General features: G+C 37.7%; 1 protein-coding gene across 4 annotated transcripts in view; it reads left to right on the forward strand.

Moving 5' to 3' along the window:
• The window catches only part of LOC133561055 (receptor-type tyrosine-protein phosphatase zeta-like), a 213,382-nt gene that overhangs the window by 105,196 nt on the left and 94,507 nt on the right, over positions 1 to 13,679 (forward strand). For 2 of the 4 annotated variants that reach the window (XM_061914222.1, XM_061914221.1), the window contains 6 exons: positions 357 to 380; positions 449 to 536; positions 8,500 to 8,651; positions 8,721 to 8,816; positions 13,166 to 13,232; positions 13,386 to 13,543. In XM_061914222.1, coding sequence (XP_061770206.1) covers positions 8,634 to 8,651; positions 8,721 to 8,816; positions 13,166 to 13,232; positions 13,386 to 13,543 — 339 coding nt within the window. In that variant the 5' untranslated portion in view covers positions 357 to 380; positions 449 to 536; positions 8,500 to 8,633. Of the gene's footprint in view, positions 1 to 356; positions 537 to 8,499; positions 8,652 to 8,720; positions 8,817 to 13,165; positions 13,233 to 13,385; positions 13,544 to 13,679 lie in introns of all 4 variants that reach the window. The other 2 variants (XM_061914219.1, XM_061914220.1) reach the window with 1 other exon arrangement.

Genomic DNA, 13,679 nt, shown 5'->3' on the forward strand with positions numbered 1-13,679 from the left:
TATTGTAAAACTGACAAACGTTGCTTGGAGTGACGAATAAAGAATCCATACGAGTAGAAACGCTATGGACGGCTACAAGACGGGATGGCACTTCTACTTCTGTTTGAAGGTCACCGCAAAGCACAAGGGACTCATCCAAAAAAATGTCGCCGTAGCACAAGCAACAACATACTTATTCAATGTCTCTTTCATGAAAACTAATGAAGACAAAACGTAACGGCCGTCAGCGAAGAAAAATCCATAAATCAGCCACGCCGTTTTGTAGGCGGCAGTGTTCAAAGTGTAGGAAAAAAGGTAGCGACTTGAACTTAACCTTCACGCCTCTTTTTGTAACGCTGTTCGACGTGTGTTTGCAGGTGCCCTGAACCAGCGCAACTGGGGTAAGAAGTACCCGTCCTGTAACAGTGCCAAGCAGTCCCCCGTGGACATTGACGAGACCTTCTCTCAGGTGCGGCTGCAGTACCAGAACCTACAGCTAGAGGGCTGGGACAGACTTACGGCAGAGTCCACCACCATCCACAATAACGGGAAAACAGGTAAGTTAGCATATAAGACGACCGCGAATAGAAGACGGCTCCTTTTGTTTGTGACAAAAAACTAAAACATTGAATACTTTTTTGTCTGTCGTGTTTTCTGGAACAATGATCGCTATTATAATAAATCCATCATTATTATCTGACTATGAGACGGTTTGCTTGTGGTCACTGCTGTTAGCAAGGGACAGGAAGAAAAGCTCTGGAGAAAGAAAGCGCTTAGACATTTTGATGATAATAATAACGATTATTATTATCATGTGATTGTCCAAGCATTCACACATATAAGATTCCACACCCAAATAAACATGTATTTTTAATAATAATAATAATAATAATAATTGTCATTATTATTGTTGTGTGAATCTCCAAACCTTCACACATATAAGGTATGTGTGCCTCACAATACCAAGGTTCTGGGTTTGATCCTGGGCGCGTGGGTTCCGTCCAGGTACTCCGGCTTCCTCCCACCTCCAAACACATGCACCTGAGGATAGGCCCCTCCCACCTCTAAAGACATGTAGTGCATTATTATTATTATTATTGTGTGAATGTCAAAACATTCACACACATACCATTCTACTCCAAAAAACATATATTATTATTATTATTATTATTATTATTATTATTATTGTGTGAATGTCAAAGTATTCACACATAGAAGATTCTACACAAAAATCATAATAATAATAATAAACTACCAATGATTGTCACACACACAAGGTTATTATTAATGTGAATGTCCAAGCATTCACACATATACGATTTTACACCCAAAAATAATATATTAATATTGTTATTATAACTGTTATTATTATTATTATTATTATTATTATTATTATTGTGTGCATGTCTAAGAATTCACTCATACAAGATTCTACACCAAAAAAACATATTAATATTAGAATTGTTGTTATTATTATTAGTAGGTGTATAATTATTGTGAGAATGTCCAACATTCACACATATAAGATTCTACACCCAAAAATAATATATTAATATTGTTATTATTATTATTATTATTATTATTATTACTGCGTGAATGTCCAAGCATTCACACATAAGATTCTACACCAAAAAATAATCCATCCATCCATCCATTTTTTCTACCGCTTATTCCCTTTTGGGGTCGCGGGGGGCGCTGGCGCCTATCTATAAATATTATTATTATAATTATAATTATTATTATTATTATTATTATTATTATTATTGTGTGAATGTCAAAACATTCACACACATACCATTCTACTCCAAAAAACATATATTTATTATTATTATTATTATTATTATTGTGTGAATGTCAAAGTATTCACACAGAAGATTCTACACAAAAATCATAATAATAATAATAATAAACTACCAATGATTGTCACACACACAAGGGTATTATTAATGTGAATGTCCAAGCATTCACACATATAAGATTTTACACCCAAAAATAATATATTAATATTGTTATAATAATAATAATAATAATAATTATTATTATTATTATTATTGTAATTATTACTGTGTAAATGTCCAAGCATCCACACATATAAGATTCTACACCAAAAAAATAATCTATAAATATTATTATTATAATTATTGTTATTATTATTATATGTGTGAATGTCCAAGCATTCACACATATAAGATTCTACACCCAAAAAATAATCTATAAATATTATTATTATAATTGTTATTATTATTCTTATTATTATTATTATTAGTAGTAGTAGTAGTAGTATTGTGGGAATGTCCAACTTTCACGCATATAAGATTCTACACCAAAGAATAATCTATTAATATTATTATTATAATTGTTCTTATTATTAGTAGTAGTCGTATTATTATTGTGAGAATGTCCAACATTCACTCATATAAGATTCTACACCAAAAAAACATATATTAATATTATAATTGTTGTTATTATTATTAGTAGGTGTATAATTATTGTGAGAATGTCCAACATTCACACATATAAGATTCTACACCCAAAAATAATATATTAATATTGTTATTATAATTATTATTACTATTATTAATAATATTATTATTATTATTATTATTATTACTGTGTGAATGTCCAATCATTCACACATATAAGATTCTACACCAAAAAAATTATCTATAAATATTATAATTATAATTATTATTCTTATTATTATTATTGTGTGAATGTCCAAGCATTCACACATATAAGATTCTACACCCAAAAAATAATCTATAAATATTATTATTATAATTATTATTATTATTATTATTATTATTATTATTATTATTGTGTGAATGTCCAAGCATTCACACATTTAAGATTCTACACCAAAAAAATAATCTATAAATGTTATTATAATTATTATTCTTATTATTATTATTGTGAGGATGTCCAAGCATTCACACATATAAGATTCTACACCAAAAAAATAATCTATAAATATTATTATTATAATTATTATTATTATTATTATTATTATTATTATTATTGTGTGAAAGTCCAAGCATTCACACATTTAAGATTCTACACCAAAAAAATAATCTATAAATATTATTATTATAATTGTTATTATTATTATTATTAGTAGTAGTAGTAGTAGTATTGTGGGAATGTCCAACTTTCACGCATATAAGATTCTACACCAAAAAATAATCTATTATTATTATAATTGTTATTATTTTTAGTAGTAGTCGTATTATTATTGTGAGGATGTCCAACATTCACACATATAAGATTCTACACCAAAAAATAATCTATTGATATTATTATTATAATTGTTATTATTATTAGTAGTAGTAGTAGTATTGGGAGAATGTCCAACATTCACACATTTAAGATTCTACACCAAAAATATCTATTGATATAATAGTTATAATTGTTGTTATTATTATTATTATTATTATTATTATTGTGTGAATGTCCAAGCATTCACTCATATAAGATTCTACACCAAAAAAATCTATTAATATTATTATCATAATTGTTATTATTATTATTATTATTATTATTAGTAGGAGTAGTAGTAATAGTAGTAATATTGTGAGAATGTCAAATCATTCACACACATAATATTCTACACTAAAAAAACATCAAGTTATGATTATTATTGTTATCATTATTATTATTATTATTATTGTGTGAATGTCAAAGCATTCACACATATAAGATTTTACACAAAAAAATATCTATTATATATTTGTATTATTATTATTATATTGTCGTTATTATTATTATTATTATTATTACTATTATTATTATTATTATTATTATTATTATTTTTGTGAGTGTCCAATCATTCCCTCAGAGAAGATTCTACACCCCCCAAAAATATCTATTAATATTATTATTAAAATTGTTATTATTATTATTATTATTATTATTAGTATTATTATTGTGAGGATGTCCAACATTCACACATATAAGATTCTACACCCAAAAATTACACATGAATATTATTATTATCCACACATCCCATCCATTTTCTACCGCTTATTCCCTTCGTGGTCTTATTATAATTGTTATTATTACTATTATTAGTAGTAGTAGTAATATTGTGAGAATGTCCAACATTCACATATATGATTCACCACCAAAAAATAATCTATTAATATTATTATTATAATTGTTATTATTATTATTATTAGTAGTGGTATTGTGAGACTGTCCAACATATTTTACTACACCAAAAAAATAATCTGTTTATTTTTATTCCAACACAAAAGTTTGGTGCACCACAGCCCACAGTTTTCATCCGATCGGAATGTTCCAGTATCAAAGTCTTTGGCTCGACCGGAAGTCGTGAGCTCCCCAAAAATGTTTTATAAAAAATATCCCAGAATTCCTGGTTTCCCGGGACATTTTTCCCATTGGAAATGAATTGCCATGTTTGAAACTTGCAAAAATTGCCACATTTCTCTCCCAATTGGAAGTGTCAACATCCGCTCACCTTGCACAATCAAATTCCATTTTCCAAGTTCAAAGTAATTTCACGAATTTTCCACAATTCCTCGTTTTCCAAAGCCCTATTTCCACCTCTTCCTGGAAAGATTTCACAGTGCACATTTTTTAACCAATTCCAACCATTTCCACAAAACATTCCTTTTAGTTGGCTAGACTATTTTGCTAGAATTGATATTTTCCAAAACTCCCGGTTTTCCCGAAATCACCAAATTTCCAGGAAATTCCCATTCAAATGAATGGACACACCTAAATTCTAAAAAGAAATTATATCGTTTTTTTTTACTAGATTCTGACTTTCAACCATCCACCCACACAACTCTTCCAATGTATCGAATGTGAAACATGTTTGCCTTTTCACAAAATTCCTGGATTTCCTGGAATTTTCAATAATTTCCCCCCAATTAACAATGAATAAGCATTATACAATCTACTGCTTATCCCACATTTCTCAACCGATTTGAAGCGTTCCAACATCCACACACTCCACTCACCTTGGACAATAAGACTACCATTTTCCAAGTTCATAGAAATTTCAGGAATTCCTAGAATTCCCGGTTTTCCAAAGCCCTATTTTCACCTCTTCTCGGAAAGTTTTCACAGGCCATATTTTTCAACCGTTTGTGACCATTCCACTTTCAAAACATTCCTATTAGTTGGGACAAAAAAAACCTTCCTACTTTATTTTCCCGTACACATTCCGTGTTTTCTCAAAATTCCGGGATCTCAGAACGACCCATTCTCAATTCAAACTGTAACTACGTCAACATTTTTCAACCGATTCCGAAAATCCCAACCCATTCATATCATCTGGGACAATTGTGACAGTTTCAATATTTTTGAAAATTCCCGCTTTTCCCGGAATTTCATAATTTCCAGGAAATTCCCATTGGAATGATTGGACATATTTATAGTTCTACAATGCCCTAAAGTCTCAAAATTTTGCGCCATTTTTAAACCCGACTTCAACCTGTCAACCATCCACACACACTACTTTTCCCATACATCAAATGCAAAATATGTTTTCTCTTTCCCGAAATTCCTGATTTTCCTGGAATTTCCCCCCAATTGACAATAAATAAGCATTATACAATCTACTGCATATCCCACATTTCTCAACCGATTTGAAGCGTTCCAACATCCACACACTCCACTCACCTTGGACAATCAAACTACCATTTTCCAAGTTCAAAGAAATTTCAGGAATTTCTACAATTCCCAGTTTTCCAAAACCCTATTTTCACCTCTTCCCGGAAAGTTTTCACAGGCCATATTTTTCAACCGTTTGTGACCATTCCACTTTCAAAACATTCCTCTTAGTTGGGACAAAACAACCTTCCTACTTTATTTTCACGTACACATTCCGTGTTTTTTCAAAATTCCTGGATCTCAGAACGACCCATTCTCAATTCAAACTGTAACTACGTCAACATTTTTCAACCGATTCCGAAAATCCCAACCCATTCATATCATCTAAGACAATTGTGACAGTTTCAATATTTTTGAAAATTCCCGCTTTTCCCGGAATTTCAAAATTTCCAGGAAATTCCCATTGGAATGAATGGACATATTTATAGTTCTACAATGCCCTAAAGTCTCAAAATTTTGCGCCATTTTTAAACCCAATTTCAACCTGTCAACCATCCACACACACTACTTTTCCCATACATCAAATGCAAAATATGTTTTCTCTTTCCCAAAATTCCTGATTTTCCTGGAATTCCCCCCAATTGACAATGAATAAGCATTATACAATCTACTGCATATCCCACATTTCTCAACCGATTTGAAGCGTTCCAACATCCACACACTCCACTCACCTTGGACAATCAAACTACCATTTTCCAAGTTCAAAGAAATTTCAGGAAATCCTACAATTCCCAGTTTTCCAAGACCCTATTTTCACCTCTTCCCGGAAAGTTTTCACAGGCCATATTTTTCAACCGTTTGTGACCATTCCACTTTCAAAAAATTCCTCTTAGTTGGGGAAAAACAACCTTCCTACTTTATTTTCCCGTACACATTCCGTGTTTTCTCAAAATTCCTGGATCTCAGAACGACCCGTTCTCAATTCAAACTGTAACTACGTCAACATGTTTCAACCGGTTCCGAAAATCCCAACACCAACCCATTCATATCATCTGGGACAATTGTGACGGTTGCAATATTTTCAAAAATTCCCGCTTTTCCCGGAATTTCAAAATTTCCAGGAAATTCCCATTGGAATGATTGGACATATTTATAGTTCTACAATGCCCTAAAGTCTCAATTTTGCACCATTTTTAAACCCGATTTCAACCTGTCAACCATCCACACACACTACTTTTCTCTTTCCCAAAATTCCTGATTTTCCTGGAATTTCCCCCCAATTGACAATGAATAAGCATTATACAATCTACTGCATATCCCACATTTCTCAACCGATTTGAAGCGTTCCAACATCCACACACTCCACTCACCTTGGACAATCAAACTACCATTTTCCAAGTTCAAAGAAATTTCAGAAATTCCTAGAATTCCCGGTTTTCCAAAGCCCTATTTTCACCTCTTCCCGGAAAGTTTTCAAAGGCCATATTTTTCAACCCTTTGTGACCATTCCACTTTGAAAACATTCCTCTTAGTTGGGACAAAAAAAACCTTCCTACTTTATTTTCCCATACACATTCCGTGTTTTCTCAAAATTCCGGGATCTCAGAACGACCCGTTCTCAATTCAAACTGTAACTACGTCAACATTTTTCAGTCGGTTCCGAAAATCCCAACACCAACCCATTCATATCATCTGGGACAATTGTGACGGTTGCAATATTTTCAAAAATTCCCGCTTTTCCCAGAATTTCAAAATTTCCAGGAAATTCCCATTGGAATGATTGGACATATTTATAGTTCTACAATGCCCTAAAGTCTCAATTTTGCGCCATTTTTAAACCCGATTTCAACCTGTCAACCATCCACACACACTACTTTTCTCTTTCCCAAAATTCCTGATTTTCCTGGCATTTCCCCCCAATTGACAATGAATAAGCATTATACAATCTACTGCATATCCCACATTTCTCAACCGATTTGAAGCGTTCCAACATCCACACACTCCACTCACCTTGGACAATCAAACTACCATTTTCCGAGTTCAAAGAAATTTCAGAAATTCCTAGAATTCCCGGTTTTCCAAAGCCCTATTTTCACCTCTTCCCAGAAAGTTTTCACAGGCCATATTTTTCAACCGTTTGTGACCATTCCACTTTCAAAACATTCCTCTTAGTTGGGACAAAACAACCTTCCTACTTTATTTTCCCGTACACATTCCGTGTTTTCTCAAAATTCCAAGATCTCAGAACGACCCGTTCTCAATTCAAACTGTAACTACGTCAACATTTTTCAGTTGGTTCCAAAAATCCCAACCCATTCATATCATCTGGGACAATTGTGATGGTTGCAATATTTTCAAAAATTCCCGCTTTTCCCGGAATTTCAAAATTTCCAGGAAATTCCCATTGGAATGAATGGACATATTTATAGTCCTACAATTCCCTAAAGTCACAAAATTGTACACCATTTTTTGTTTTCTCTTTCCCAAAATTCCTGATTTTCCTGGAATTTCCCCCCAATTAACAATGAATAAGCATTATACAATCTACTGCATATCCCATATTTCTCAACCTATTTGAAGCGTTCCAACATCCACACACTCCACTCACCTTGGACAATCAAACTACCATTTTCCAAGTTCAAAGAAATTTCAGAAATTCCTAGAATTCCCGGTTTTCCAAAGCCCTATTTTCACCTCTTCCTGGAAAGTTCTCACAGGTCATATTTTTCAACCGTTTCTAACGGTTCCTAACAAATAAACTTCAAGCTTTGTTTACTGACGTAATATTCTTGTTTAGATAACTTTTACTGCAAATTAATATCACCTCCAGATATCGGTTATCGTCCACCTTGACGACTGATAATCTGTATCTGTATCGGCCCTGGAAAACCCCCAATCCTTCGCTCTGTGGTCCGTACTTAAAAGCGCATGTTTGTGTTCCAGTGGCCATCGCAGTGGACGGAAACTTCTTTGTCAGCGGAGGAGGGCTGAGCTCCAGGTTCCGTGTGGATACCATCACCTTCCACTGGGGGCGCTGCAACACCACCCAGGAAGGGTCCGAGCACAGCTTGAACGGGATGAAATATCCACTTGAGGTCTGAAAAGAGAAACCCCGCCTTCAAAACAACCGGAGCCCTGCTTTTGGCTGACGGACTCTGTTTCAGATGCAAATCTACGGCTACGATCCGGAGGATGCCCGAAGTTTGGACGAAGCCGTCAGGGAGTCGGGGAGGATGGCTGCGTTAGCGATCTTGTTCCAGGTAAGTCAGCACCTTGACGGAGGGATGGCCGCCCGCCGCTCACGTTTCAACACATTCTCCGTACTTTCGTGACTGTTTTTGATCAATTTTTTTGTTGCAACGTTTAAAAATGAGCTGCTATCTTGTTTCATTCTCACATTTCTGAGTCTCATTTGGCAAGTGTGACCAAGGTTGCAGTGGCAAATCCAAACCATTAGATGTCAGTAGTGCACAGTTTATGTCACAGGTGCTAAACCCGTTTATGTGGCCCTTAGAGGCCTGGAAAAAATATGCATCTAAATAAGGTACATGGGAGTTTGCCCAACCAGTCTACATGTGCTTCGTGGACTTGGAGAAGGCATTGGACCGTGTCCCTCTGGAAGTCCTGTGGGGAGTGCTCAGAGAGTATGGGGTATCGGACTGTCTTATTGTGGCGGTCCACTTCCTGTACGATCAGTGCCAGAGCTTGGTCCGCAATGCCGGTGGTAAGTCGAACACATTTCCAGTGAGGGTTGGACTCCGCCAAGGCTGTCCTTTGTCACCCATTCTGTTCATAACTTTTATGGACAGAATTTCTAGGCGCAGTCAAGGCGTTGAGGGGTTCCGGTTTGGTAACCGCAGGATTAGGTGTCTGCTTTTTGCAGATGATGTGGTCCTGATGGCTTCATCTGACCGTGATCTTCAGCTCTCACTGGATCGGTTCGCAGCCGAGTGTGAAGCGACCGGAATGAGAATCAGCACCTCCAAGTCCGAGTCCATGGTTCTCGCCCGGAAAAGGGTGGAATGCCATCTCCGGGTTGGGGAGGAGACCCTGCCCCAAGTGGAGGAGTTCAAGTACCTAGGAGTCTTGTTCACGAGTGGGGGAAGAGTGGATGGTGAGATCGACAGGCGGCGTCTTCAGTAATGCGGGCGTTGTACCGATCCGTTGTGGTGAAGAAGGAGCTGAGCCGGAAGGCAAAGCTCTCAATTTACCGGTCGATCTACGTTCCCATCCTCACCTATGGTCATGAGCTTTGGGTCATGACCGAAAGGATAAGATCACGGGTACAAGCGGCCCAAATGAGTTTCCTCTCCCTTAGAGATAGGGTGAGAAGCTCTGCCATCCGGGAGGAACTCAAAGTAAAGCCGCTGCTCCTTCACATGGAGAGGAGCCAGATAAGGTGGTTCGGGCATCTGGTCAGGATGCCACCCGAACGCCTCCCTAGGGAGGTGTTTAGGGCACGTCCAACCGGTAGGAGGCCACGGGGAAGACCCAGGACACGTTGGGAAGACTATGTCTCCCGGCTGGTCTGGGAACGCCTCGGGATCCCCCGGGAAGAGCTAGAGGATGTGGCTGGGGAGAGGGAAGTCTGGGTTTCCCTGCTTAGGCTGTTGCCCCCGCGACCCGACCTCGGATAAGCGGAAGAAGATGGATGGATGGATGGATAAGGTACCATATCTTTGCTGACTAAATGTGTTCGTTCTTTCCTTTCGGACAGAAAAAATGTACGTACCGCATGAAATTGCACATTTCTTCAACTTTAATATTAGCCAATATTGCAACACATATTGTATCCGTTCTTGTGGTTGAAGTTAAAACAAATGCTGAAGATATTTTCTTGAACTAAATAAGTTAAATCACCAAAAAGGATTCCCGAGCACAGCCTCTGCTGCTGCTCACTGCTCCCCTCACCTCCCAGGAGGTGATCAAGGGTGACGGATCAATAATTTCGCCACTTCTAGTGTGTGTGTGTGTGTGTGTGTGTGTGTGTGTGTGTGTGTGTGTGTGTGTGTGTGTGTGTGTGTGTGTGTGTGTGTGTAACCATCAATATGTTCACTATAGGGCAGGGGTGCCCATTACGTCGATCGCGAGCTACCAGTCGACCGCGGGGGGTGTGTCAGTCGATCTCCAGCCAGGCTTTTAAAAAAAAAATAGACCTAAAAATGAGTGATCATCAATCTTCACCAAGACGTCACTTAAATGACATTCACGGTACCGGAGGGTCTTGTGAGATGACGCTGGCTGCTGCAAGATCATTATTATGAAAATATGACCGAGAGGAAGGCGAGAAACACTTTTTATTTCAACAGACTCTCGCGCCGTACCTTCCGTCAAAACTCTAAAGGCCGACTGCACATTTCCTATCTTCACAATAAAAGCCCTGCTTCATGCTGCCTGCGCTAACTAAATACAGAGTCTCGGAAAACTGGCGCGCACAAGCCATCCCTCAGAAAGCTGGCGTGCACATCACTTGTGCACGCCAGCTTTCCGAGACTCTTATTTTGTTAGCGCAGGCAGCATGAAGCAGGGCTTTTATTGTGAAGATAAGAAATGTGCAGTCGGCCTTTAGAGTTTTGACGGAAGGGACGGCGCGAAAGTCTGTTGAAATAAAAAGTGTTTCTCGCCTTCCTCTCTGTCATTTTTTCATAATAATGAAGTGGCAGCAGCCAGCGTCATCTCACAAGACCCTCGGGTGCCGTGAATGTCAATCAAGCAAGCTACGGAATTTGCTGCCAATGTTTTTCTTGTAAAGTGTATGGAAGCTGGATGAATTAGATGCCAAAAACCAACCACTTTCATGTGGTATTGTACAGGAAGGACAACTTTTTTTCTCCTCCATTTGAAAATGTGGGCGTTATCATCATTACTGTCTGATTCCGATCAATGCAAGTCATCAGAATCAGGTAATACACCAACTTATATTCTTGTCTTCGTGAAAGAAAGACATCTATATGTGTTACAAATGCTTGTATTATCATTAAACACATTTAACTTTACAAAAATGTCTCTTTCATAAATAAATAAATATAAATGATATATATAAATGAGGTAGATCCCCTCGAGTTGGTCAATTGGAAAGTAGCTTGTCTGCAGAAAAATTGTGGGCACCCCTGCTGTAGGGGTTAAAGTTTTGGTGTGTTTTACAGCTATTAACTTAAAAAATAAAATAAAATCATTACATTAAAATTCTGTCAACTGAGCGTTTATTTTTCATGGTAAAATCTACGGCATAACTCGGTTGGTAGAGCGGCCGTGCCAGCAACTTGAGGGTTGCAGGTTCGATCCCTGCTTCCACCATCCTAGTCAATGCCGTTGTGTCCTTGGGCAAGACACTTTACCCACCTGCTCCCAGTGCCACCCACACTGGTTTAATTGTAACTTAGATATTGGGTTACACTGTGTGAAGCGTTTTGAGTCACTTGAGGAAAAAGCGCTATATAAACATAATTCACTAATTCACTTGTTTTTACCGTGTATTACAGTAAACGGAAAAAGGGTTGCACTTTTTTTGGACGGTAAAAAAAAATGGCAGCTCTGTTGCCAGAATTAAAAACAATAATAAATAAATAACAGTGGTGGGGTTTTTCTATGTTTCTATATTTCTTGTCAAACTACAGTATGTTTTACTGTAAAATTCTGGCCACTAAGTTGACAGTTTTTCCATTTACTGTAATATGTTTTAAAAAAAAAAAAAACACTTTTTACTACACTAAAATCACAGGGAGTGAGTTGCCTGTTTTTACTGTAAAATATACAGATTTCTTTTCTTACAGTTTTCTTATGTTTTTATAGGCACTTTATAAAAATAAAAAAAAGTGCAGTTCCCCTTTAACTTACATTGGAGCATTTTTTGACTCAATTTATTTTTGGGGGGGATTGAAAATTGCAATATTTCGCAGAGGTCGTTTGGCTGAGTTGGCTCTCAGTGCTGCTGGAGTGACCGCCAAGTTCTGGCTGACTTTGGCACCGCTGGTTGGGGTGGCAGTACCCATCCCGGTCTGCAGATAATAGTGAAAAATGTTCCACTATATTGTCAAAAGTATTTGGCCACCTGCCTTGACTCACATATGACCTTGAAGTTGCCATCCCATGGAATTGTCCAAAATGTTTTTTTGGGTATCCTGGAGCATTCAAAGTTCCTTTCACTGGAACTAAGGGGCCAAGCCCAACTCCTGGAAAACCAACCCCACACCATAATTCCTCCTCCACCAAATTTCACACTCGGCACAATGCAGTCTGAAATGTAGACTTCTCCTGGCAACCTCCATCAGATTGCCAGATGGAAAAGTGTGATTCGTCAGTCCGGAGAAGGCGTCTCCACTGCTCTAGAGTCCAGTGGTGATGTCCTTTACACCACTGCATCGCACGCTTTGCGTTGGACTTGGTGATGTATGGCTTAGATGCAGCTGCTCGGCTGTACGTGGGCTAATTGGAAGGTGACATGAAGCAGAAAGTCAGCACAGTGCAGAAAGTCTTTGCACTATGCTGACCTCTCTGTCAGTTTACCTGGCCTACCACTTCCTGGCTGAGTTGCTGTTGTTCCCAAAAATCTGTGAACAACAGAGTTATACAAAATAGTGCATGATGGGACAATTGTTGTTGTCTGCAGATCAGCTTGGAAGACAATGACAACCTCAACCCGCTCGTAGATGCCATCAACACCGTGAGTCGATTTGGTGAGTTGGCTGCCTTTAATAAAGGAAACCACGGGTAACTTATTAAGAAATGGTATGTACAGTATATGTACAGTATATGTACAGTATATGTACAGTATATGTACAGTATATGTACAGTATATGTACAGTATTAAGGTGTTTTTTGCTGGGCAGGTAAGAGTGGCTCAGTAGAGGCCTTCAGCTTGCAGTCCTTGTTGCCCAACAACACGGACAAGTACTACATCTACAACGGATCACTTACGTCTCCACCCTGCTGGGAGACGGTGGAGTGGCTGGTCTTCAAGCAACCTGTGGACATCTCCCAAAGTCAGGTCAGTCCTGTCCTACTTCCTCTGGACATCTCCCAAAGTCTGGTCAGTCCTGTCCTACTTCCTAGCATCAGGTACACACTTTCCACCATCAGGTACACATGACCTAGCATCAGGTACACACTTTCTACCATCAGGT

This window comes from Nerophis ophidion, linkage group LG10 (assembly GCF_033978795.1).
Source record: "Nerophis ophidion isolate RoL-2023_Sa linkage group LG10, RoL_Noph_v1.0, whole genome shotgun sequence".
In the NCBI taxonomy this organism is placed as follows: Eukaryota; Metazoa; Chordata; class Actinopteri; order Syngnathiformes; family Syngnathidae; genus Nerophis; species Nerophis ophidion.